Source organism: Rhagoletis pomonella, unplaced genomic scaffold (assembly GCF_013731165.1).
Source record: "Rhagoletis pomonella isolate Grant_MI unplaced genomic scaffold, Rhpom_1.0 Rhpom_scaffold_00014, whole genome shotgun sequence".
In the NCBI taxonomy this organism is placed as follows: Eukaryota; Metazoa; Arthropoda; class Insecta; order Diptera; family Tephritidae; genus Rhagoletis; species Rhagoletis pomonella.
Genome location: NW_023458568.1, coordinates 894,383 through 920,136, shown reverse-complemented (window position 1 = coordinate 920,136; position 25,754 = coordinate 894,383). Strand labels below are relative to the sequence as shown.

Genomic DNA, 25,754 nt, shown 5'->3' with positions numbered 1-25,754 from the left:
TTTGGACGGTTAAATATTCTTCCGATAAAACATTTATACTATATCATTAAGTTCTCAAAATATCCTATAATATTCAATAATAATTCTATAATATTCAATAATGATTTCCGCCAAAATGCTCCTTCAGCAACTATGGATGGAAGGAACTGACTGGGACGAGCAAGTAAAACCCAGCGCTTTCCTCAAATGGAACACTCTGCGCGAAAATCTCCCCGCGATTAATGAAATTGTTATTCCCCGCTGGGTGCAATTCTCCCCTACTCACCGTGTACAAGTACACGGGTTTTCAGACGCCTCTCAAAAAGCTTATTGCACCTGTGTCTACCTCCGAGTACAAATTGACGAAAACTCCTTCTCGTCACACATACTCGCAGCTAAAAGTAAGGTGGCTACCTGCAAACAGTCAGCCTCCCCAGACTTGAGCTCTGTGGAGCCGTCCTACTCTCCAAGCTGGTTAATCAACTCCACTCCCAACTAGATTTGCCTGCTCATGATTTATACCTCTGGTCAGATTCTTCCATTGTGTTGGCGTGGTTAGAAAAACCGCCACACACTTGGAAAACTTATGTTTCCATGTGAGCAATGCCACTTGGCGGCATGTACCTGGTGCAGAGAATCCTGCTGATCTAGGCACCCGCGGAATGGCCCAGAATGGCTCCAAAAACTCCCCAATTCGTGGCCAAAAAACCCATCTCCACATTCGTCACCCCCAGAACAACGACGTATTGAATCCCTGCACACGATTGAATCGGTGGAAATACTTGAGCGTTTTTCCTCCTTTGCTCGAGCGTTGCGAGTAATCGCGTTTATGTATCGGTTTATAAACACAGCGAGAAAGCAGCCGATCCCCACTTCTCTCTCCTTAACGCACGAGGAAATATATCAAGCCAAACTACGTATTATCGGTCAGGCCCAAAGCCAGTACTATATCAACGAAATCGGCGCATTAACTGCAGGGAAATCTATTAGCAAAAAAAGCCCTTTACTGACTCTGAATCCGATGGTGGATCGAGCTGGAATTATGCGCGTGAATGGACGTTTAGCTTACGCAGCTCTCAGTTACAATGAACGTCACCCGATCATAATTCCAGAAAATTCCAAGCTCTGTGCACTGCTGCTCGACTTCCTCCATACCACTCTTCTCCACGCTGACAAACAACTAATGATTCGAATGGTGCAGCAAGAATATTATATCCCCAGGTTGAAGCAAAAGATAAAAAAATGCATTTTTCAGTGCAAGGTATGCACAACCTATAAACAAAGGATGCGTTCACAGATAATGGCCGCGCTCCCCCCTGAACGATCTACCTATACACTCCCCTTTCATACCACAGGTGTTGACTTTGCTGGACCATTTCTTGTGAAAACATCTACCCTCCGACGAGCTCCTCACGTAGCTCCTCAAAGGCGTATGTGTGTGTATTTGTGTGCTTCTCAACCAAAGCAGTACACTTAGAATTATGCTGAAGTCTGACCACTAAAGCGTTCGAAGCAGCTTTCACCCGATTTATTCTCCCAATTTCTCAAAGCATCGGCTACTGATATCGCTGAAAAGTACGCAACCCACGGATTCTCATGGCAGTTCATCCCACCATATGCTCCTCACATGGGCGGGCTATGGGAAGCTGCTGTAAAAAGCTTCAAAATTCATTTTACGAAGGACGCAGGAAATCACAAGTTCACCTTCGAAGAATTCCCCACCCTCCTTATCCGAATTGAGGCGGTGTTGAATTCTAGGCCGCTCTCCCCAATGTCTCAGGATCCCACTGATCTGTTGGCGTTAACGCCAGGACATTTCTTACGTGGTCCCCCACTACTCTCTTTGCCTGAACCCCACTCGGAAACCCTCTCATTGACGAACAATTGGCAAAAATTGATGGTTATTCATCAGCAATTCAGTAATCGCTGGAAAAATGAATATCTAAAAGAACTCCACAAACGGCATAAGTGGAAGCGACAAGAACCTAACATTAAGGAAGGAGACCTCGTTGTAGTCAAGGACGACCTGCTACCCCCTAACGAGTAGAGACTCGGGCGCGTTGTGAAACATCACCCCGGTCCCGATCAAAATGTTCGTGTAGCGGATATTCACACCCAAGCAGGAACCATCACGCGCAATATTACAAAGCTATGTCTATTGCCCACTCTGTAGGATCTCTCTATCCGCCCTTCATGCTGTCACCCACTCTAGTTCCCAAATATGCACCCCCAGTTCGCTATAAAAATGACGTGACTAATTCATTTTTTCGACGGTTTCTCCACAGATGTACAGACGTGAAATGGAAGTCAACCAATGCCGCTTGTGCTGCCGCTACCACCCGCTTAGATTTTGTCACGCGTTCCGCGCTATGACGCCCGATGAGCGATATGAATACGCGCGAATACACAAATATTGTGTTAATTGTTTGGCCACCTCGCATACCACATGCGCATGTAGCTCAGCTGACAGCTGCCACCGGTGTGGGATGGCACACCACACCATGCTGCATCGTCCAACGGGATCGCCACCGAAACGCCATCGCCGCGCCAAGTCACGTACACAAGTCCCCCGCGGACCATCCACACTCGCCAGCCGTGAGGACAAATCACCAGCAAGTCAGGCCCCAGGTGGCCGCAACCAAGTTCAACGGCGCATTCGGGACTTATTCGACCGGGCCATGGCGACGCTCGAGAAGTTGCAGGAGTTGCTGCACGTTGCACCGGTGCAGGCGGGCCGGCATGTCGAGGACATGAGCGCCAATTTAATAGAATTTGACTAATCCTTTTATATGTTTTTTTCTCATTTTTTCATATTATGCGTGCGGCCGGCAACTTTGTCATTTATATTATTGTGAATTAATTTGGAATTTGGAAAATTGGATTGCCTTGTTGTAAGCGGTGTCATGGGGTGACCTGTGCCCGCAATTAAGAAAGTTAAGTACTTCTTATTCAACTACCGTCGCGGCCGCATCGCACTCTTTTACAACGCTTTTATCAACTTGCAATGTTGTGTGTCCAGAAACTTTCAATGTTGAGGATCCAGAAACTTTCAATGTTGTGTGTCCGACACCATAAAGCCTTGCTTTGAAAAGTTCCTATAAAAAAGCATAGTGCATAGGGCGAGAATGTAGTGAATAGGGCGAGGTAGATGACATCTAGATGTCGCCCTATGTACTACGTTTGCTACAGCGGAAATAGACGACACGCCATTTCTTTAAATAAAATTAATTGGTGCTCGTTTGTATGTACATACATATGTAAATGCAGGTGTGTGCACCTTTCTATTAATATCGTTGAATTATTTTAATATCAATTGCAAAATTTTATTCAGACAGGACTAAAAAGTAGAAAATAAATAATATAAAAACAACTTTTTAATATACAACGCTTTTATAAATGGACTAAAAAGTAGAAAATAATATTTCTCAGTCCCATAGAATTTGTTTTGATAACTTTTGATTTTGAAAATTTAGCAAAAGTCATTATAAACAATCTATGAAATTGAAAATGAAAAGCGTGGGGCGCATGTAATACACTTGAATTGATATGAAAAGTAATATATGTATGTATGTATGTGGGTATATGAATAACGACCGCTTAAAATCGATTTCAAAGTTCTACTTTCGCTGTAGAAATTTTAGGTCTACGTTATGTAGTTTGACTATTGTCAATTAAATCGAATGCTTTGTATTGCATGCGCTCCACGTTTTTCATTTTCAATTTCATAGATTGTTTATAATGACTTTTGCTAAAACTTCAAAATCAAAAGTTATCAAAACAAATTCTATGGGAGTGAGAAATATTATTTTCTACTTTTTAGTCCATTTATAAAAGCGTTGTATATTAAAAAGTTTTTTTATATTATGTATTTATAATTATCCTCTTAATAAGCCACTCGGGCTAAACAATTGAATTCACTTGTCTAAATTTTCTTGAATAAAGTTTTGAATTGTTTGAATTGTATAGATCAAAATCCCATCGGTTTTTATTTTTTGTAGATTTCGTCACCCTGCGCTAGCATAATTACTCCCTCAAATAGCAACACATGTGTATATTTTAAACATCTCATTTTCAAAAATGCAGTCTTGAACATCCTATGGGTATAGTTACTTAGATTTTGTTTGAAAATAAACACTTTTCAGTAGCAATTTTTGCATGCAGTTTTTAGAGCGTATAAAATAGTTGCGGAACGAACACTGAAGCAGCACTGACGGTAAAAAAATGGCACTGTCCCGGACGGTCTGAACAACTCTATTTGGGACTGGGGCAACGATGTTATATTTTTCATTGACACTGATAGGTACGGCACTGATATGCGTAGATAGACTTTTATTGTAAAAATCTCCTATAATTGATTGGAGGTCGATAAATAAACGCAAATCGAATTCCGATTGCAGGCATCGTTTCTAATCGCGCCGCCGCTACTATTCTCCGATTACGGGTCATTGCCCTTGCGGCTCTCGTTTGTCTTGACAAATTTCTTTTAGCTTTAGGCATTTCTAAACACTTCGCACTCTTCTGTTATTTTGAGGACTTTTTTTATATTTAGCAACGAAATTCCACTTTGTATAAGCCAAAAAACTCAGCCTTTAACGCACTTGCTAATTGCCGAATTCCCATGAAGTCCAACAAATAGGCATACATATGTATGTATGTACATCATTGATTTTCTGTTGTTTGGGCATGCCACTATAGCGTTGGAAAAATGGGATTCGGCTAGACAGAGGCAGGATTCCCATAAAAAACAGGGCTAAATTACTTTACCATATAAATTCTAATTTGAACATAGTTATGTACATATGTATGCATGTATTGAAGTCTAACTCAATTGATTGAATGTTGATCTGTTGAACCAACATAGTTGAGTTTTGTTTTGTGCAGAATTTGCATGAAGCGAAACAGACATATCTTTGCTAAGGTTCTTTCCCGTACGCAACGCGGGATCCCGCGGGTGCCCAAAACAGTCCACAAATCAATCCCGTACTCAACAAAATGGGTAATAGAGAGCGAAAATTGGAACGTATTGGATCGTAAGTATCTTCTTCTTCCTGCCCGAAACAGCCCGGACTTTTTCTTGCTTGTTGATGTGTTTTCAATCTTTATATACTTAAAATCAAATTTGGGAAACCAAAATTCAATTTCCAAGAGTTTGCATTTAAATGACAAAAACAAAAACAACGTAAATCAGCTGTTTTTCAAATTCTGGGCGCAAAATGTGCTTTTTTGCGTTCCCGTACTTCTGGATTATGTTCCATTTTTGAGAGAAAACTTTTCGCTTATTCTCTAATTACCGGATCCGGTCCGCAGTGCTAGGAAAGAACCTATTCTGTATACTACTACAGCGATGTAAAATTATGTTTCGGCTGCGCAGCGGTAACTTTTTTTCACGAACTTCATCTTTATGAAATCAATGTATGTATGTATGCAGTGTTAAGCTTAGTATCCAGCTCTTAAGAAAAGCAAAAACTCCATATAAAATGACGTACAAGAAATGGCTAAGAAATTTTCTTGAGTCAAATTTCCTTAAGGCAGTACGCAGTTCTTCAGAAATTTAGTACGCTTTCTACTACGGTTTTCTAAAGTTTTTTGTGAAAAAAGAGCACAAGGCAACCCAGGTTTGCAACAGAAATATATGCCCGTTCCATTATTTCTTGAGGAAAGAGTGAGGCAACAGGCTGTGAGGTATAAAAAATGTCAAAATTCCTTGGACACACACACGAAATAAAGGCAATTTTTTCTTGACCGTTTTCTTAAGAGCTGGATACTAAGCTTAACCACTGAAAAATTTTCGAAAGTCGCATAAAAAGTTTCACAGCCGAAAAAAAGTGTCTTGAAGTAATTCAAATCTTTTATACCACTTATATAAAGACTTTCATAATTTTACCTCTTGAAACTAATTGAGGCATATCAATAGTCGAAACAAAATCGTCTCTTAGGCTAGTTATAGCTTTTTGACATAATTTTCAATGGAAAATCTGTCAAGAAAACTGCACGTAACATTAGACTCGACTTTATTTCATCTACGAATTTGACCCATTATTTTTAATAAATTGCTAATGGAGATCACTTTCTGCCATAAATGTTTTTTTCTCTTAAAATAAAAACATATTGATGAGGAATATATTTAAAATACGCCATATGCATATTTTGCATTTATTATGAAAACAAAATTGCAGTTAAAAAAGTAATTACATCGAAATAACAAAAAAGCAACATTAGTAGATAACAATTATTACAACAAGGCTTAGCCTTTTAAGCTTGTGTATAAATTATCGCCGATTATTTGCCACGAAAAGGAATTTAACACAGATAACTTGGGGAAATGCTAAGCTACAAATTTTTGCATAACAAAAAGGTTGAAATCAGTCAAAATCTTGCATTTGAAAATTTATATTTTATGAAAAAATTGTCAAAATGTTTATATATAATTTTTAATCAAAGAAAATGGGCAAAAGTCGCATGATTTTTAAGAAAAGTTTCGAAACAAGCCTATTTCTAAAAAGTCGGTGTCAAGGGGCATCGATCTCCAAAAAGTGTCAATTTGACACTTTAGTAGCACAACGGCAACACTGTATGTATGCCACACCAAGAAGCTTACAGTGAGCATGTGCTGCGAACGAAATACACGACGTAAAGTGTTTCTTTGTTTTGAACGCAGCGCTGCTTGTACATAAGTTTCGCTTTACGCGCAGCGCTCAGCCTTAAACGCACTTGCTAATTGATCAAGTTCGCGAAAACAATGTGCCGAATTCTTATGAAGCCCACCAAATAGACATATGTACATACATATGTATGTATGTACATCATTGATTTGCTGTTGTTTGTGCATGCCACTACAGAGTTGGAAAATTGGAATTCGGCTAGACAGAGGCAAGATTCCCATAAAAAACAGGGGTAAATTACTTTACCATATCAATTCTAATTTGAACATACTTATGTACATATGTATGTATGCATGTATTAATATCTAATTGGATTGATTGAATATTGATCTGTTGAACTAACATTGTTGATTTTGTTTTGTGCAGAATTTGCATGACGCGAAACAGACATTTCTTTGTGTTATTTATTCTGCATGCTACTACAGCGATGTAAAATAAGGTTTCTGCTGCGCAGCGGCAACTTTTTTTCACGTACTTCATCTTTATGAAATAAAGGAAAAGCTGAAGATCAATGTATGTACGTATGCCACACCAAGAAGCTTACAGTGAGCATGTGCCGATATCGCAGCAAGCAGCATTTTGAAGTAAAAAAAAACAGTTACCAAACGAAATACACGATGTACAGTGTTTGTTTGTTTTGAACGCAGTGCTGCTTTTACATACATAAATTTCGCTTAGGGCGCAGCGCTGCTTGTACATAAATTTCGCTTTGCGCATGCCTGAAGCTGGCAAAGATTCTTTTTTTATTTTTTCCGCGCTGTGCTAGCTGAGTATAACAAGAGAAGAGAATAGAGAGAAATATGTATGTGGTTTTTTGATACTCTCTAAACACAAACGCGTGAAAGGCAAACGGTCTAGCAATGCGTGGTATTGTTGATCAACTTAATACTTTAATTAAATATACTTATTAAAATTTCATTTTAAGAATACCACTGTGTCCTACTGTGGTAGAAATATGTCATTTTAAAACTTGAATCAAAGAAATCGACCCAGTACATCGGCTGTTTTGCTCTCACGTTTTTTTTAGTTTTAATTTTATATATAGTATAGATAACAAATTATACACTCAATACTAAAAAAAATAATTGGTAAATTGATTTAAAAAGTGGATATGGAGATCATCCGGTTCTGTATCAAGTTATTCTCTCTAACTTCAAAGCCATTCCATTTAAAAAGGGTAAAAACCTGGCTGCAGTCGACAATGAGCGAACATAGATTGAACGGTAAACTATAAATAAATTTATAGTTCAATAGTTTATTACTTTGTCTTTAGGTTTGTGTCTTCTAAGCGTACATCGAAAGTTTTGTATCACAGAACCTGAGATTATTGATGAAACTATAGACCGTTTGGTGAACAGCCAAGACGTTTACTTCTTAAGTAATTATAGCAGTTGACAGAAAACACATAGCGCACATAAGTTTCTATAATAAAAATAACATATTAGAGGCAGCTAATATATCTGTTTTAAATTAAATTATAACAAAAATAAATAACTTAAGGACGAGCACGCCTAAAAGCTAAACATTCTAAAAATAGAAATATTAACAAAAACCAACGACTACATAATCAAGTGTGAATTGCGGCGGAAGAGCTGCGCTTGATTGTGTTGGTTTAACAGAAATGAAAAAGTGGAAAAAAGCAACAATAATTCACAAGGCGAACTTAGCACAGTGCGTAGGCAACTGGCTGAGTCAGTGGGATCGTCGGTTCGAATCCTACTGAAAGAAGTCTGATGAGGAAATATGGTGTTTTTCGAAATAGCTATCACTTCTACCATTTTTTCAATAAATAAAAATTATTGTTGCTTGTCCACAATAGTTTTTCATGTAAAAACGGCCTCGAGCGCAATAAAAATTGTTGAATGTAATTGTTATAAGGCCATAAAATAACAAAAACAAATAACTTAAGGACGAGCACACCCAAAAGTTAAACATTCTAAAAATAGAATTATTAACAAAAACCAACAAAACCAACAACCACATGATCAAGTGTGAATTGCGGCGGAATAGCTGCGCTTGATAGTGTTGGCTTAACAGAAATGAAAAAGTGGGAAAAATGTGGTGGTTTAGTGCAGTCAGCCAAAAGAGAAGACGCGGTATCGTTCCCACGACAGTCGGGTCTACGTAACCGGAACGACCCAGATTTATATTTGGCCAAGGACTGTCACTCCAGCAACACTCCCCAAAAACTCTTTGGGGAATTTGTATGCTGCTACAACAACAACAACAACGCGGTATTGTATAGTAAAATTGAATTTATTAAATTTACAGTTCGTAGTTGCGAATAACGCAAAAGAATTGTCACATCAGTTAGGTTGATCCCTTTTATACAAATCGCCTGCAAAAACAAGTTCCTGTTATTTTCCTATGTACTCGGTATTACCTTTTCTCTTCACATTCGTTTCAGCGCTGCTTTGTAAGTATGGGTCAGCTGACTCAATCGGTTTGTGCTGCCGTATTGTTAGTGCTACCGCACGTTTGAAATAATTATTTATTGTGGCTTTCGCCACAAGTACTCCCCTTCTGCGAAAAGGGGAGCCAGATGGATGATATGAAGAGGAAAGTCGAGATGTTCCAGGTTGAGGCGTTTCAGGTGAAGGTGGCGAAGTAAGCGTGGCATTGCTGTCGTTTGAGTCATTGTCATCCTCGGCGCTATCTACTTCCTCGTCGTCTGGGAGTAGAAATACAGGTTTGAGGAGGTCGATAGAAATCACTGTGTCTTCGTCCCTGATCTCGACTACAATATGCTTCTCATGCCTTGATATAACTCGGTGAGGCCCCTCAAGGCCGTAGCCAGGAGGGGGAGGGTACTGGCAAAATTTTTTTCTTTACTTTTATTTCAACATATTTGGATTAAAAGAAAAATACCGATAAAAATAAAATATTTCACACAAACAACAAAAAATATAATAGATAATCCCATGAGGCTATTGCCTGAAAATTTTAAAATGAACTTAGTGGCATTGTGCTACTATGATAGCACGGCCGATTAATCATAGTCAACTTATGTATAGTAGATTGCATCATTCCCCATACAAAAAAAATCAGTACTATTTTTCACTGGAATTATAAAATCTATTATATTTTAAGATTTCCACCAAAATATCTCGCAAAAATACTAAGATTTAGGTTAGGTGGACGGATTTGAAAATACCTCCAAAAATTGAGTTTTTTATTAATAAAACCAGTTTTGTTTTAATATTTTTTAAAAAAATTACCTCAGATGACTAAACAGTTTAAGCTTAAAAAGTTTGTATAAGAATATTTAAAAAAATTTTCTACAGAAACATAATAATGAGATTTTTGATGCTGTTTTTGAACTTTTTTCAAAGACTGGTTTAAGAAAAACTAGAATAACTCAGTCAAAACCTTACCAACTTACTGACTTATGAGGTACCATTAGTAAGGTATTTTCTCACGCTTTTAATTTCTTTGCGAATAAGCTCATTCAAAATATGAAAGAGGAAGGTCAAATAAACGAGTGTCATTCCAGGTTGATTTAAGAAGTAATGGTATTTGATAAGGAAAAAATTATGTCGTGAATGAGTTTTTTTGCAAATACATAAAAAGGGTGAGAGAATACCTTTCCACTTATACATCACAAGTCTATATCGGTAAAGTTTTGCAGCAGTTATTCAAGTTTTTCTTACACAAATCTCTGAAAAAGGTTAAAAAAATAGCATCAAAAATCTTATTATTATTATGATTATTATTTTTATGTAGATTTTTTAAGCTTAAACTGTTTTGTCATTTGAGGGAATTTTTTCCAAAAAATCCTTTAAGAAACTATTTTATTCATAAAAAACATCATTTTTAGAGGTCTTTTCAAACCGGTCCAGCTCACGTAAATCTTAATATTTTTCCGAAATATTTTGGTACAAGTCTTAAAATATACTAGGTTTAGTAATCCCGCCGGAAAAACCGAAACTTTTTTACCTTCTACATTTTTACGCGCCAAATAAATATAGTTTTGCAACTCGCAAAAACATCGATGTTGAGAAAAAAACATTGATGTTAGTAGCTTATATAAAAACATCGATGCATCGATGTTTCTCCAGCTCTAGTGTGAATACCCAAATATTTTTCGTTATCCCAATCACGAAAATTAATTCGTTGAAATTTTTCAATAGAACATCGCTGTATTGTACCAACCTTTTGACAAAAAAAAATGTTCCCAATTTTTTTTATTTTGCAAATGTACCAATCAAGCGTCACTGTCTTAAAATTTTATACAATTAATAAAAAAATCAAAACATTTTCGTAAAAATTTGGAGTTTTTTAATTAGATTCTGAGTGTGTAGTTTTGTAGCCATTTGGGGGTAGGTCAGAAGACCTACAAAAGGGCAAATCTAATTGCCGGATATGTCACAATAGATTGGCTTGTCACAACGTGGAATGTTGACGGAACGCAGGGTGAAGGAATCGTGTTGTGGGTCCTGTATACATTGCTGCAGCTCCTCGTCGACAGCTTGAGCTTCGGCAAGCTTATTCACAGAGACTGCTGCGGAGATTTACTCGATGCGGGAAAGAGCATCTGCGACGACATTATATTTTCCAGATACGTGCTGGATATCAGTCGAAAACTGACCGATAAAATCCAGTCGATGGAATTGCCATGGTTTCGCTCTATCGGGGTCCTGGGCGAAAGCGTGAAGTAAAGGTTTATGATCTGTGAAGATAGTCACGTGCCATGCCTCGAAAATGTAGCGAAATTTTTGCAAAGCTACGTATATAGCATGGAGCTCACGATCGTACGCGCAGTGTTTTCTTAGTGCGAGTTGAAGATTCTGGCTAAAGAAGGCCAGCGGCTCCTAGCTTTGTCCTCGTCGTTGCTGGAGGACGGCTCCGATGGCGTTCTCTGAAGCATCGGTAAAGATCGTCCACGGAAGCGTTGTATCCGGGTATACCAGCAAGGTTGCTTTTCGCAACTTCTCCTTGCAGGCGACGAAAGCAGCATCGCCCTCCGGTGTCCAAGCAACTGGTTGAGAGCCTTTGACTGAAGCGCCTTGGGTATATTCGTGCAAGGGACCCTGAAACTTAGCAGCATTTTTAAGGAATTTTCGGTACAAATCTTTCATTCCGAGGAACTCACGAAGTTTACGAATCGTTCTGGGGCGAGGGAAGTTGGTTATCGCCTCAACTTTCGCTGGAAGTGGTAAGATCCCTCTCCCGAGATGCGATGTCCGAGGAAGTCAACGTCAAGCTGACCAAAACGGCACTCAGCGGCGTTTATTACGACATCTTCGAAGCGATGAGGATATCGTCGATATACGGGAACGCGAAATCGTCTAGGCCCCGTGTCACCTCGTCGATAAACCGTTGGAATGTCTGTGCGGCATTCCGTAGACCGAGAGGCCGAATGGTGTAATAATGGCCGTTTTGTTAACGTCATCTGTGGCTACGGGAATCTGATTGAAAGCGCGTACAAGGTCGATGGCCGAGGAGATTCTTTTGCCAGCGAGATTGGCGGTAAAGTCCTCTAGCACACGAACGGGATATCGATCCGGTATCGATCGTGCATTTAACTGTCGATACCTGCAAGGTCGCCATTCGCCCGATTTTTTTGGTACCAGGTGGAGCGGAGATGACCAGGGACTCTTCGAACGTTGTGTTATTCCCAGTATCATCATTTTATCAAACTCCGCCTTGGCGATTTTGAGCTTGTCAGGGACGAGACGACGAGCCTTGCTGGATACCGGAGGTCCGGGTGTAGTGGCTATGTGGTGCAGTGTCCTTGATTTGATTGCAATTGATTATTTGAGACAATTTTGGATAGCGATACTTTACATGACGTCGTTAAACCAGTTAAAGAGTCGATGAGGCAGCCGTTCTTCAGGTCAGGTAAAATGCCGAAATGTGCCAGAAAATCAGCACCAATAATAGGTTTGGTCGTTTCCGATACTACGAAGCGCCATGTGAAATTTCTTCTGAGGCCGAGATTAAGCGATAGATTCACGCAGCCATACGTGTTGATTGTCGAGCCATTTGCTGCAATAAGAGTATAGTTGACTCTTTGCGGTGCACCAGGGCCAGTTTCCACCAGATATTGGACTTTGCTGACGCGATCAATTACGAAGAGGCGGCTTGATTGAAATGAGGGGCCGTTAACCGCCGCTAACGGTCCGACGAGGCATTTCCCTGAAACGAGCAAGGTGATCTGCAACGTTTGGCTCTGTTGGCGAACTTTTGGTGATACCAGCACATATTGTTGTTGGGTGCTGGCGAGGTTGCTCGAGAAAAGGGGCGATTTCTAGAGTGAGGACGTGAGCGGGCGGCACTCCGCCCCTTAAGCGCTGAGGCTAACTTGCTGATTGAAGCTTCGAGCCGAGAAAAACATGCCTCGACGGCTGGCGTAGTTGTCTCCTGGACGGCGTTGATGTGTGCTGCCGGCAATGCGATTTCGAGGATTTTTTCGGCGAGGGCTTCAAGCTTATCGAGAGTCATGTCGGCCTGAGATGCGTCGTCATAGGTAACCTGCTTAGCCACTTGGTGCGGAGGATGTTATCAGGAACGGTATTGTCGAGGCTTCTAAGATGGCGAAGGAACTGTGATGGTTTCCTGTCACCCAAGGTTTCTCGGTCGAGAAGCTGTTGGAGTCCGGCATCTCGCGACAGCGTAAGACGTTCGACGAGCGCCTCCTTCAGGCGACTATAGGGCATCGCTGCCGGCATGTTCAAGAGGAGCTCCTCTACCTCAGCCGCGGCCTTGGCGTCGAGATGTGACGAGGCGTAATGATACCTCGCTATTTCGTCAGTAATTCCGGCGAGATGAAACTGCCCTTAAAGTTGGGCAAACCGCAAAGCGGGGCGTTCCGCATTGGAGGCAGGACACCGTATCGAGACGCGTTGAAGCGGCGTTGCGCTGTCGGGCACTTGCGCTCCAGCGTTATCCGGCATAACAATTTCGTCTATATATTTAAACAAATGAAAGGACTTTGGTGTCCTCTGTGCAGCGCAAAGTCCTTAGATGTTCAGCAAGGTGCCGAAACCCAAAAATACTCGAAATGTGCGCTTGAAACCCAGCCACGTACGCGCTTGATGCACCAAACCAACTCACAAAGTGCAAGACCATAATGCACTCCAAATTTCGATGAATAGTAAACGCAATTAATTAATAGTGAAAGCGGGTAAACTATTCACTATTCAGTGTGGTGGTTTAGTGCAGTCAACCAAAAGAGAAGACGCGGTTTTGTATAGCAAAATTTAATTTATTAAATTTACAGTTCGTAGCTGCGAATAACGCAAAAGAATTTTCACATGAGTTAGGTTGATCCCTTTTATACAAATCGCATGCAAAAAACAAGTTCCTGTTATTTTCCTATGTACTCGGTATTACCTTTTCTCTTCACATCCGTTTCAGCGCTGCTTTGTAAGCATGGGTCAGCTGACTCAATCGGTTTATGCTGCCGTATTGTTCGTGCTACCGCACGTTTGAAATAATTATTTATTGTTGCTTTCGCCACAAAAAAGCAACAATAATTCACAAGGCGAATTTAGCACAGTGCGTAGGCAACTTGCTGAGTCAGTGGGATCGTCGGTTCGAATCCTACTGAAAGAAGTCTGATGAGGAAAGTAGTGATTTCCGAAATAGCTATCACTTATACCATTTTTTGAATAAATACAAATTATAGTTGCTTGTCCACAATAGGTTTTCATGTAAAAACGGCCTCGAGCTCAATAAAAATTGTTGAATATATTTTTAACTATAGTTAAATCATTAGTTAACAGGGATGGAAAATAATCATTATTTTTTTAATTTAAATTAAAAACATCAACATGTTGTAAGTGTCGTACAGTAATTTGATGGATACTCACATATCTGTTTTGTATGTCCTATCCTATTTAACAATGATTTTTATTTTTCAAGCTTTACTATTAAAAATTATAAATAATAATTAATATATGATTTTTATTTTTTCGCTCAAGAATAATGGTTACCCCTTGATTTTAAGTTTTTTGATCGAGAATAATGATTATCCTTCTATTTTGATTTTTTTCACTCAAGAATAATGATTATCTTGCGATTTTTATTTTTTCACTCAGGAATAATACTCTGATTATGAGTTTTATATTTTTGCTTGAGCATAAGGATTACTTTTGATTTTTATTTTTTTCGCTCAGGTATAATGATTATCTTGCGATTTTTTTCTTTCCACTTAAGAATAATGATTGACACCTGATTTTTATTTTCTTTCCCCCAACATAAAACTCAAAACCTTATACAACCAAGACCATATGAGCTGTTGGCTTGCAATTTTATGAGAACACACTTTTTATCATGGGGTACCACCCAATGATAACGAAACGTTTGAAATTCTACACTTATAGACTTATAGATCGGCATCGAAGTGAAACAAGATCGTTTTCATGCCTTTTGCATACGCATATGTATGTATATCCTTAATACGAAAAAACACTAACTTACTGATCGTTTAATTTTGACAAATTTCTTTTGTTAAAGGTGTTGCATATTTTTTCCATACAAAGTGTGCTCAAACACGCTTTTTTTGTGAAAAAAACGTGCGTGAGCATAAAAAAAAATAATTGCAAAAAATGAACGGTAAGCCATAGCATCTTCAAACTTACACTTTGTTGTACTAAAATTAAACGGGCTACAAAACTGCTTACGCAAGTTTTGTCTAAAGATGGTAATTAAAAAGTGAAATGTTTGTATAAAAATTTAGATAATTTTCTTTAACTTTGCGCGAAGTTTGGTACTCTAATTTTTGGAGTTTTGTTGCTTATAAAGAATTAGCGAAAATTAAAATATGTAATATGTTTAGCAACTTTCATAGAAATTTTTTAATTTAGCGATGGTCAAAGTGGAAAAATTAAGAACAAGTAAAGAAGTGTAAGTTCGGGCGAAACCAAATTTTATATACCCGGCACAGGTATAAAATAACGTTGTTTCAACTTTTTCTAAACTGCCTTTGCATGATGAGCAGTGTTGTTTTTTCCATATTTTAAACGTTTTCGATAATATGCTGAGTTAGACTTAACTGAACTAAGTTTGATAGACATCGGTAAAGCGATTACCGGGATATACCTTTTAGTCATAAAGTGGGCGGCGCCACGCCCAATTCCTAAAAGCTTATAGCAGTCTTATATATTGTTTAGAGAATCTTGTAAGTATTAACTTGGAGTAAATTAGCAGTTATTTAAAATTTACCATTATACGGGAAGCGGGTATAATTTTGGCCTGATTTGAATAATTTTCAGTGAATTGCTTTTCTGTACCAAGGTTAATAAGCGCACCGAGTTTGGTGGAAATTGATAAATCGGTTACCGAGATACACACTTGTGGTCATAAGTGGGCGGCGGCACGCCCATAATCCAGAAATTTATATGAATCTAATTTTCTTATAAGTGGCTATTGCAATCATGGATTTTAAGTGAATTAGCTTCAGAAGTTACTGATTTATCCAAGTTTCTGTGCTTCTGTAAATTACCGTTATATGGAAAGTGGGCGTGGTTATTGCACGATTTCAGAGATTTTCAACAGCTGGACCTTTAGTAAAGCTGGTACCGAGTGGTAATGAAGGGGGAAGCGGCTACTTAGATACGGCATTTTATCACGGGGCGAGGTTACGCCCATTTTCCAAAACTTTCATAATACTACTATTTTCTATCAAAATTTTACTGCACATACTCATTTTCAACAATTTGAATCCAATATTTACTGAAATATCGTAGTTTTTCTATTTTTCGAAGATACCGTTATATGTGAAGTGGGCGAGGATACAGTCCGATTCGCCCATTTTCAACACCAACCTACCTCGGATAAAAGGCAACCTACATACCATCGTTGAGATATCTCAATTTTTGCTCGAGTTATCGTGTTTTCGGGTGGACGGGCAGACAGACAAACATGGCTTAATGGACTTCTCTTTACATTCTGAGCATTTATGTACGTATACATTTGTCTATATCTATCTCGATTATTTTAGGCTGTTACAAATAAGCGTTATGCACCCAAGTGCGCTCGGGTATAAAAATAGGGGTTTTTAAATTTTACCTGATGAAAACTAAGTACCAACAAGCTAAATCTAGCAATATATTGTTATACATAATTTTAAAGGTATATACATAAATTCCTTTTTCAAACCATGTTTGATTTTCGAAATCGAATGAAAAATATTTAGTCAAGCTGTTATTAGATAAGTGCTAGTATGAAAATAACAGTTGTTTTAAATTAAATAAAAATGAAGGTTTCAGGAACTATAGGAAACCTATTTTAAGATTTGTTTCGTGTATATTTCGTGATTTTTTTGTAGCACCGTGTTATTGGTTTCGAGCATTTATGACGTTTACAAGCAATTTGATTTTGAAGTTAAACTCACACACACATTTATTTTCCAATCTCAACGAAATATAATTACGAAAGTAAGAAAACATCAAATTTTTAATCTAGTTGGTGCAACGTGCATGAGTATGTACATGCCTATGTAGATATGACACATGCACACCGCATGAAAACGATCTTGTTTCATTTCCATACCAATTTTCCGCCTATAAGTTTATAATTTCAAACGTTTCGTTTTTATAGGAAGATAACACAAGATAAAAGGTGTGCTCTTATAAAATTTCAAGTCAACAGTTCATATGGTCTTGGTTTTATAAGGTTTTGAGTTTTATGTTTGGCGAAAGAAAATAAAAATCAGGTGTCAATCATTATTCTTGAGTGGAAAAAATAAAAATCGCAAGATAGTCATTATACCTGAGCGAAAAAATAAAAATCAAAAGTAATCCTTATGCTCAAGCGAAAATATAAAACTCAGAAGCTGAGTAGTATTCTTGAGCGAAAAAATAAAAATCGCAACATAATCATTAATCTCGATCAAAACCATAGAAATGAAGAAGTTATCATTATTATTGAGCAAAAAAATATAAATAATATAATAATATTTACATTCTAGCAAAAAAGTAAAAATCAATAAATAATTATTATTTGTGATTAAAAAAATAAAAATCGGATAATAATAATTAAATGTTGATTAATATATTTTAACTTATAATGATTACCATCCCTGTTAGTTAAAATTTACGACAGAAAAACTCACAGAATTTTCTGTAGTTAAGTTTAACTAATGATTTAACTATTCTTTAAAATAGATAAATGAATTTTTTATTTATTACACAGTGTGACGAAATAAAATCAAGTAATATATTTAGCATAAATGAATATACCAGCATAAAAAATCTGCATACTCAAAATGTTCAATACGTCCTCATAATTATACATACTTACATATGTATATAATTTAAGAAAAGATATTTCGCTGCAAAGCAACGATTACAAATTGTTAGTTTACCTTACAAAATTGCAGAGGAATATTAAAGAGTATATGGAAAAGTTTATTTTTATACATTTTTTATTTTGAATAACGTCGGGTCCGGCTATTTAGTTTACTATACAGGTATGTAGAGCTATGAATTTAAAAAATACATCGGGGTTTAGTTGAGATATTCGCCTTTGACCACTATGTTTTGTACATTTCCCAGTACTGCAAAGCTTTTGACTGCCATTCACCTGGGAGTGGCCAGAAGTGATTCGTGTGCTTACGGTTCAAATCGCAGCTCACTACGTCCGGATATTTGTATCCATTAATCCTCCTGGTAGCGACCGAACACTAGTTTTGGAGGGCGTAATACCCCGCGTGCGCTGGGTTTGGGTTCCGCCACGTTAAAAACCTGTCCAATGAAGAAAAGCACATGCCTCGGATGATACCCTCTTCTTTTGATGACGATCACGGCAAACATAGGAAGGACTATGATTTGGAACATGGAATATTCGAACCCTTAATCGGGAAGGTGCCTCTGCCCGGCTGGTTGATGTCCTAGGGAAAATAAAGGCTGACGTCACCGCCATCCATGAAATTCGATGGACGGGGCGAGGAAGGTAAGCGTGGAGCCTTGCGACTTCTACTACAGTTGCCACGTAAAGTAGCGCAAGTCGGTGTTGGATTTGTGGTGGGAGAGAGACCGGCGTTCACTCTAGTGGATGAACCTCTAGCCACAATCCGCATCAAAGCGAGATACTTCAACTACTCGCACATATGTGCCAATGCCCATCGGGGCATTGGACCAGGCACCCAAGAATATCTTAGCTTAGAGCGTACATATTAGCGCTGATCCCGACACTTATAAAAATCGTGTTTGGTGATTTAAATGCCAAGGTGGGCAACGAAAGGATCTTTGGCGCAGCTGTCGGAAAATTCAGCCTCCACATAGAAACGGCGGGCTGAGGCTGATCGACTTCGTCGGGGCCCGGAATTTGGCAGTATGTAATACTGGGTTCTAGCATAAAAAGATTCATCAAGCTACATGGGTGGGTTCTAGCATAAAAATATCCATCAGGCTACATTGGTGTCTCCAGATCGAAAAACGGGAAACCAAATCGAGCATATTGAGATAGACGGAAGGCAAGCTTCCAGTATTTTAGATGTACATACGTACACTCCGAGGGCCAAACATGGACTCGCACCACAAATTGATGCAGCCAATATACGACCCCACCTCGGTGCAGCAAAAAAAGGGCCCAAAACAATGCAAAGAAAGTTCAACGTCGAAAAGCTGCAATCAAAACAGGCGGTCAATGGATTCGCCGCTCGACTCTCACACCTGTTGTGAGAGAGCACTCTTCAACAAACCGACATACGCGAGCAGTGGAACCACATTTCCCGCTCATTACTGGTACGATCAGAAGTGTCAAGAAGCCGCAGAGAAAAATGCTTGTATTTCTGGCCGAAAGAAAAAGCACCCGAAATTTTTAGCAGAGAGTTGAGCGACTTACGATGGTTTCAAGACTCCTGTAGCAACAGCCATGGCGACCTAGTGACCGATGTCCAGAATGTACTCAAATTATGGAGGGAACACGTTTCGACCCTTTTGAATGGCAGAAGCAGAGAAAGAAGTGGAGAAGACGAACACGAGTCCCCAGTCGATGACGATGGAGTCGATATCCCAGCGCCTAACTATGACGAGGTACGAGTAGCGATTTTACTGATGAAAAGTAACAAAGCTGCTTGAGCTGACGGCCTGTCTGCTGAGCTATTCAAGTACGATGGCAAGGAGCTAATACGGTGCATGCCCGACGACTGGAATCCAAGTGCGCCCTGCCCAATCCACAAGAAAGGCGACCCCGCTATGCGTGCCAACTACCGCGGGATCAGCCTTCCAAGCATAGGTTGCAAGGTCTTATCGAATGTAGTGTGTGAAAGACTAAATACCACCGTCAATGAACTAATTGGGTTTTATCAGTTTGGCTTTAGACCTGGCACATCTACCATAGAACACAATACGCAAAATCTTGGAAAATACCCGCGACAAAAGGATCGACACTCACCACCTATTTGTCGACTTCAAAGCCGCTTTCGACAGCACTAAAAGGAGTTGCCTATACGCCACTGTGTCTGAATTTGGCATCCCCTCAAAATTCATACGGCTGTGTAAAATGACGTTGAGCAATACCACCAGCTCTGCCAGAACTGGGAAAGACCTCTCCGAGCCGTTCGCCACCAAACCGAGTTTCAGACAGGGAGACTTCCTTTCATGTGCCTTCTTTAATCTGATGTTGGAGAAGATAATAAGAGCTGCCGAACTGAACCGCTCAGGAACAATTTACTACAAGATCGTACTATTGCTGGCTGATGAAGATGACACTGACATCATCGGTAAGAAAAACCGCGAAGTCTGTTCTGCCTTTTCCAAGTTGAACAAGGAAGCAAAGCGAATGAGTCTTGTGGTAAACGAGGACAAGACGAAGTATCTCCTGTCATCAAACAAACAATCAGCACAATCGCGCCTGGCACCCACGTTACTGTTCACAGTTATAATTTCGAGAAAGTAGAGAATTTCGTTTACTTGGGAACCAGCATTAACACCGATAATAATGTCAGCATTGAAATCCAACGTAGAATCACTCTTGCCAACAAGTGCTACTTTGGACTGAGTAGGCAATTCAGGAGTAAAGTCCTCTCTCGACGTACGAAAACCACGCTCTATAAGTCACTCATCATGCGCATGCTGGTATATGACGCAGAAGCATGGACAATGACAACATCCGATGAGGTGGCTCTTGGAGTATTCGAGAGAAAGATTTTGCGGAAGATTTACAGGCCTTTACGCGTTGGCGACGGTGAGTACCGCAGACGATGGATCGTTGAGCTGTATGAGCATTACAACGACATGGACATAGTGCAGCGAATTAAAATACAGCGGCTCCACTGCCTTGACCATGTCGTTCGAATGGACACCGATGCTCCAGCTCTGAAAGTACTCTGGCTTCACTTGGCATTTGCAATTGGCGTGCTTTGTTGAAGTCGGCCAAAATCGCTTTGGCGGTTACAGCGCCAAATAAGAAGAAGAAGAAGAAGAAGAAGAGAATAGATCTATAACCTTATCAGTCACGCAGTGTTATAATCCCGACGAAATCCTTGACGGTGGTACCGGGAGGGAAACGGTACATGACGGTAGGAAGTTAAGTTTGGGTTAAAGTCTCACACTGACGGAGTTAGACTTTCGATGCTTCCTCCTCATATAATAAACATGCGCAGTAAAAAGTTAACTATTTAAGTCGACGAATAGTTTTATATCAACTTTTGTGAACTTCTGTTTAAGTGTTTTGTACTATTTTTATATTTACCTCTATTGGTTACAATAATTTTAAGCTATAATAAACAAAGTAACTAAGTTATTGGTTTTAAACAATTATAGTCCCCCCTAAATTTCGTTCTGGCTACGCCCATGGTTCGCTCATTAACCCAGAGTTGTTGGTTAATGTCGTAAAAACTATTATTCTTTCAGTCCTCAACTACGCTTTTGAAATCTACGGTCATCACGCAAAAAGTAATTTAAAAATGCTTGCTGCCCCATATCACACTACTATTCGTAGGTCTGTTCGAGCACTTCCTACATCACCCATAGGAAACATATTGGCGGAATCGGGGTTACCGTTCCTTAAGGACAACACGGAGGTTAGCATCTGCAAACTTTACCCAAAGCTTACCATCGGCTCCAATCTGACACTTCGTAATACTTTATACACAGCTACGTCACGTAAACGTGCTCCAAAAATACAATCTTCAATCTATAAATGCGCCACATTTGCTAAAAATTCGTCACCTACATAAACCTTGCCACTCCCCGTGGTTTGTTTCAAAATCATCATTTGTTGATCGTTTAACGCTCCTGCCTAAATCCAGTACTCCTAGCGCAGTCTACATCTCTGAGTTCCGTGAAACTATGGTTCGTCATTACTGATGGTTCAAAGGCTGCACATACGTATTTTCCTGTCGCTAGCGACAAAAATAATCCAATTTCATACGGTCTAATTTTTCCATTCTGCTCCATCGTTACAGCTGAAGCTACTGCTATTTTCCATGCCGTTCAATATGCTACTCAAAATTCAGGAAAATACATCATCTGATAGTCTGTCCTGCTTTCATACAATATATCATCAGTAGCATTAGAGACTGGCTCATCTGCTGTTCAAACAAACTGAATATAATGTTGGTACCTAGCCACAGTGGCATCCACGACAATACTTATGCGGACAAAATGGCCAATGATGAAAGATTCATCCCCACTTTTACATCCATCTTGTTCATTTGTTCATCAAAAGCGACATATATCGTCTTATTAACTAAAAGAGACTTAGCAAGTTGGTCCTCCATTGTATCGATTACAACCACCACTACGCCAGAATCAACCCAACCCCGATGAAACCGTACTATCCCTCACCCATTCCAACAAGCATACCGTTCATACGGCTCCTAATTGCACAAACCAAAGTCTCGCATGCTCACCTACTCGATAGGGGCCGGACAATAATTGCCAATTCTGTGATACCCCATCAAGAGTGCTTCAGCTAATTTCTTTTTGCCCAGGACGTAATGGTTTTGCGGTAAATTTTGCCCCTTATTCTAATTATCTTAAACGAGCAATTTTTATGTATATGTATATGTATCCATAAGTTTCTCGGCAACGGCTCTAATGTAGCAAAATGAAAAATCGTTTAAAAAAGACTTTCGAAGTTGTATTTCTTCCAATTGTCAAAAACTTTTTATTTGTCACGAAGAAAATACCGTAAAAATTATTTGTATCGTGCGAATATCTATAGAAATTGTCAGGGTTTGAAAAACTGTTAGCACAGCGACAACAGCCAAGCATTTGCTTTTTTTTTAAATTGTTGTTGCTTTGCTAGCCGGCAATTACAATTACCTGATGAAGATCTTGCAGAAGCAATGAGCTTAGCCGACGACGCTTTAAAGGAATTTGACGAAATGCGACAAGATGCAGAAAAAAACTTTCATTTGCTTTTCGAACACGTAGAAGAAGTATGCATCAACCTAGGTACAGAAATCAAAGTACCGCGATACATCAGTCGCCAAAAGAAGCGCTTTAATGTGAAAACCGGAGACGCCGAGGCATACTATCGCTTGCTTTTTACATTCCCTTCCTTGATACATATATTGCTCATTTGAAAAGCCGGTTCCTAAACCATAAATCAGTTTTAAATAATTTTAGTGTTTTGTTTCCAAAGTATGATTTTAACGAAAAAAAACTGAAGAATTGTTTGCTTTCTATGAAAAAGTAATCGACTGCTCGAAACAAAACTTTCTTCTGGAGGAAAAAACGAGTTTCACACGAACATTTTCGAAATGCTCTCGAAGCATTACAAGTAGCTAATACAACGTCTTTTGAGAATGTTTTTAAGATCTTACGTATATTGGCACTTTTGCCCGTTTCAAGAGCCACACCTGAACGAAGCTTTTCATGCCTGAAAAGAATTAAAACCTACTTGAGAAATACAACATGTCAAGAAAGGCTCAAAGATATAAATTTTGCAGTTGACGAAGTTCTAGAAGAATTTTTCAAAAAACCACGAAAAATTTTAAAATTCTTCGTTTCATTGATTTATAAGTAAAAATGAAAATTTAATGTGTTTAAAATTATCAAAATGTTTTATAAATAAAGCGAAAAATTTAATATATGATTTTAAAAATTCGTGTTTTGAAACTTTATTACACATACTTTCTTCTAAAGAGCCTTTTTTCTAGACCCATATTAGTGAAATATTATTATTATTTGGGGGGTTAAACCCCCCTGCCCCGTGTATCCACCACTGGCTGATAGCCTCTCATGCTAGTGTTGCATGACAATTTAGTTTATAAATTTGTTTTTAACATCGCATAACCTTATAAAAATAAAATAAAAAATAAATTTTATTTATGACTTCTGTTCAGTGTTTTCAGCGTTTCTATGGATTATTAGCATTTTTGGCCTATTAATTTTTGGTTCCGAGATGCCATGATGTTAGTTATTATAATTATTAGCTAGGGCAGACTTTATTTTTTCTTTCTGAGTGACAATTGGCCCCATTCTGCTTATTACACACATTGTCTATTTTCATATTAGTGGCATCGATCTTATTAAGATCAAACCTAGTTTTTTCTGCCGCTTGCTAATTTTGCAGCTTAATTAAACGGTGCTACAAAAAAAGTCATGAAATACCCCCGAAATAAAATCTAGTGTAGGTTTTAGTTATGGTCGAGTACAACATAAAATAGGTTCCATATAGTTCTTAAACCCTCTATTTTATTTTATTTAAAAATAAATAAAGTAAAAAAAAAACTTTTTAATATACCACGCTTTTATAAAGGGACTAAAAAGTAGAAATAATATTTATCAGTCCCATAGAATTTGTTTTGATAACTTTTGATTTTGAAATTTTAGCAAAGGTCATTATAAACAATTTATGGGATTGAAAACGAAAAACGTGGAGAGCATGCAATACAGCATTAGATTTAAGTGACAATAGTTAAATTACATAACATAGACCTAAAATTTTTACAGCGAAAGTACAAATTTGAGATCGATTTTAAGCGGTCGTTATTCATATACCCACATTCATACATACCTATGTAGAAATGTTGCACGGACGGATAACAAGAAGGGGACGAACTTACTGACTGCCTTAAAATGCAACCCTACTGGGTTGACGCAAGTATTGCAAACTTGACCAAGAAGACGCGACGCTAACTTTACTCATGACGAACAGGACAGTTGCCCTTTGAAATTCAATAAATACACATCTAATTCTATGTACAATATTAAATCCAGCAACTTGTGTTTTATTTCCCTACAAATTTGGGGGCTCGACCGCGTTCGAATCACAAAAAATTGCAATAAAACAAACTTAACATGAAGAGATAAACAAAAATTGGTTTAAAGTGGAGAAATTGAAATAAACTCATAGTGGGGAAAAAATCGTAAAATATGAATATAAAATAAAAACTGTGAGTGGGAAATGAACGTTGCTTGGGAAATAGGTACATATGTGTAACTCGTGCAAACATTTAAAATATGAAATATCAAAGTATTAAAGATAAGTGATTGAATGGTCGCAAAAGAATATTTGGAAATTCAATTGACCATTAGAAAAATACCATGAATCTCGACATGCAAACGTGACAGAAAAATATAGAAATTTATCACACGTACATATGAATAATGACATCAAAATCTCGTCGTAATGGCCGGCAAAGAATTTTCTAGAAGCAAAGTGGCCGTTGCAAAAACAGTTTGAATTTGGAAATGAAAGAGTGATAGAAAAATAGTAAAATGAACAAGATAGATATTGAAGTCGTATCAATATAATACAACAAGCAATGCACTGAAAAGAATACAACAGATACATATACATATGCAGGGTGTGAGGTGAGCTCCCTGATAAAAAAAAAAATTTCAGGTAAAAGTGTCACCGTTTTTGAAATATTTACATTTTTTCGAATTTAAAAAAAATCGTGCCTTTTCATGTGTTTTCTTTAACTGCAACTACAAACCGGGCAATACTTAGTAAATTGTTTATGTAAAATACTTCCAGATAGTTGCCTCTCCATACTCAAATGCAATGTAGTTAAAATATATTAAGGAACCATCATAAAATTAGGACTATTTCTGGATTTTTAACTTTTTGATATTTTCTTCCCCAACTTTGACTATCTCGGGTGAAAAAAAAATGTACTGAGCTATAACTTTACATTACATAAAAAAATTGCTCATTTACAATTTATGGGATTGAAAACGAAAAACGTGGAGAGCATGCAATACA

General features: G+C 38.3%; 1 protein-coding gene across 1 annotated transcript in view; it reads left to right on the top strand.

Annotated features, from left to right (window-relative positions):
* The first annotated feature begins 16,340 nt into the window (after positions 1 to 16,340).
* The window catches only part of LOC118749162 (ras-related protein Rab-8A), a 321,618-nt gene continuing 312,204 nt past the window's right edge, over positions 16,341 to 25,754 (top strand). Inside the window, exon 1 of the mRNA XM_036483932.1 lies at positions 16,341 to 16,547. Coding sequence (XP_036339825.1) covers positions 16,517 to 16,547 — 31 coding nt within the window. The 5' untranslated portion in view covers positions 16,341 to 16,516. The remainder of the gene's footprint in view (positions 16,548 to 25,754) is intronic.